This window comes from Sylvia atricapilla, chromosome 2 (genome assembly GCF_009819655.1).
Source record: "Sylvia atricapilla isolate bSylAtr1 chromosome 2, bSylAtr1.pri, whole genome shotgun sequence".
Classification (NCBI taxonomy): Eukaryota; Metazoa; Chordata; class Aves; order Passeriformes; family Sylviidae; genus Sylvia; species Sylvia atricapilla.
In genome coordinates, this window is record NC_089141.1 from 41,202,847 (window position 1) to 41,205,435 (window position 2,589).

At 41.4% G+C, this 2,589-nt stretch overlaps 1 protein-coding gene across 1 annotated transcript; it reads right to left on the reverse strand.

Annotated features, from left to right (window-relative positions):
* Positions 1 to 476: 476 nt before the first annotated feature.
* Positions 477 to 2,289, reverse strand: SLN (sarcolipin). Its single transcript, XM_066339373.1, has 2 exons — positions 2,184 to 2,289; positions 477 to 1,133 (listed from the first exon to the last, which is right to left on the reverse strand). Exon 2 carries the CDS (start codon positions 1,026 to 1,028, stop codon positions 933 to 935), a length of 96 nt encoding a protein of 31 aa, XP_066195470.1. The 5' UTR covers positions 1,029 to 1,133; positions 2,184 to 2,289; the 3' UTR covers positions 477 to 932.
* Between the last annotated feature and the right edge of the window lie 300 nt (positions 2,290 to 2,589).

Consider the following 2,589-nt stretch of genomic DNA (forward strand, 5'->3'; position numbering starts at 1 on the left):
CAGCTGGACACGGCTGTGCTGTGGCACCCAGCGTGCCACACTGGACCCAGAGGGAATTCTGCTCTGGGCAAGGCTCATGGCAGGGCTGGGCTGCCAGCAGGAGCCTACAAGTGGCCAGGCTCATCCCTCCAGGCACTGCTCCAAAAATAACTTGGCTTAAAATAGAACAGTGGGAATCCCTGCCCGAAATCAAGCTTCAGAAAACGTAATTGTTGACAATGTCCCAGTGAGGTCTGTGTCCACAGGTACCAAGTGTGCAAGACTCTCTGGAGAGAAAAGTCACCCAAGCAGGTCATATATGTGGTTACACGCCTGTTATGCTGCAGGGTTTCCATTCTACAGCACTTTATAAAAAATACAAATCAAAATGTAAGTAGGAGGAACAAGCAAACAACTCCACTTTTCTATCACGCTGTACCACACCTATTATCTGCTGAGGTCAGGAGAGGGATAAAAAATGCTTTAAAAAAAAAAAAGGGTTTATGTGGTCTTTATTTAAACAAAATATGCAAGGGAAAGCAGAGGTTTCACATTCCTTTTTGCTAAGCAAGTTTATGCCTTTTACATTGGATAATACAGGTTCTTACATTACACACTGCAGTTTTACACCCTCCAGAACCCAACACTGATGCCAAACAAGCTGGCATGGTGGGCTGGGAGCACAGCATACACAGAAACTACTGGAGGAGACAGCCACATCAAACTGTTCCTAAACATCTTGCATTTTACAGCTGGATCACTGCAGACTGAGAGAATTACACCATCACAGACTCATTACAAATATTAGCTAGGGCAACAGGTAGGAGAGAGTAAAAAATAAAGGTTCACAACATCCTCAGTTGACTGAAAGCTAATTGCTGTGGCATGCTGTGGGTGTTATGATGTCTGTGGAGGCACACGCTGAAATCACCCCCAGAGTTCTTGAGAGTCTTTCAATCCTGATAAGACTTCACAAGGAGCCACATGAGGATCACAGTAATCAGGACAACCATGAAGTTGAGGCAAATTTCTCGCGTGGAAAGTTCCATTTTTTGGGAGCAATGAGGAGAGCAGAGATCAGCAGGCAGAGCAAAGGGAAGACTCCAGTGACTTGCTTGGATGTGTCCTTGAGCTCAACCTTCAGGTCACAGGCTCTATGAAAAAATAAAAAAAGAAAAACATGTAAAGGACAGATGCATGAAGGTGGCAGATTCAGTAGGGCTTTTTATGTCGGTCTAAATAAATGTTGTTTCAGTGGCCAGGAGTCAGTAAGCACTGGGGGACTAAGAATTAAAAGCCTTCTTTGGCAGCTTATCACCTTCTTTGATTTATGGTGTTTGACAAGGACACTCCCAGGGTCACCCCAAAATACAGTCACAAGGGTGAGCTGTGGAAATCAATGCTGCTTTCTGCAAGCATTTTCAAATAAATCATGCCCCAAGTCCCATTCAACACTTTCAACAAGTATATATTGTAAATACACTACTAAGAGTTTTTAAATTCCTATATTTGCTAGTGTATTGTTTTTAAGAAACAAAGTGCAAACTATTATTTTATTGAGAAAGACTGATAAATCTGAATTATTTGTTACTACTAGAAGTACAAGGAGGACTTAAGGTTAGACATTTTCATTTCTGAAGAACTTCACATATTTTGTGAGTCATTTACACAGATGAAATAGCATTTTCTCAAGAAACTTCTGCCTTTCCTGAAATTTCAAGGAAAAATTGAATTGAAAAATGCTAAAAATCTCATATTTCAAAATCCCATTCAAGCTGTACTCAAAAACTTTTCTGTTGGCTATGGCTTTTATTTACTTTATGACAGCATTCTTTGAATTTTATATGATTTTGGAGTTCATGCAAAGAAAAGAGAATGCTTTATCCCTAATATCATGCGCTAATTTCTGCATAACACATAAATAAAATAAGAACCCTTTAACAATGAAGTATTAAGTTTAGACAAAGAATTTCAGCTACACAGCCGGATTAGACTGTAACATCTCTGGGGCAAATGAGAAGCCTTGGGACCATACCAGCATGAAGACAGAGAGTTTCAATTGAAATTACTTTAGTCTGCAGATTAAATACTAAAAGCCTCATGCATGCAGTTAACAAATTCCTACATTTTCAGGTTGTTTTGCCAGCCTCCTATGTCCTTGCACACGAAAAAATCTGACCTAATAAGTAAGCCAGTTCTTTTACCTTGAGGAGGTAAATGGAGCCCAGTGGTTCTGCCTCTGGACTTTGGGCCACTGAAGATAATTTCTCCCTCCAAGCTTCTGCCTATCTCCCACTCAATCTGGATGCTCTGCCCCTGTGTGGGAACTAAAGTAGGCTGAGGGTGGAGACCAACAAGTGTGTTGGCAATCCAGGTGCTGACATCACACGCACACCCCCACCCCCCCCCCCCCCACCCCCAAAATATTTTTAAAGGGCTAAGTCTGGCTATAAATTTGGTTGAGGCTGTTTATGCAGTGGGCTCTAATATCTAATAATATCTAATATCTAATATAGAGGGCTGATTTGTTTCTTCTGCCATGGTGCTGTACTAAGAGCAGAGCTGTGTGCATCCCTTGGGATTCAACTGGATCTGATAAAGCATTTCATA

What these genes read in the sequence shown, in the direction of transcription:
- SLN (XM_066339373.1), bottom strand. Translation starts at nt 1,028, where the DNA reads ATGGAACTTTCCACGCGAGAAATTTGCCTCAACTTCATGGTTGTCCTG.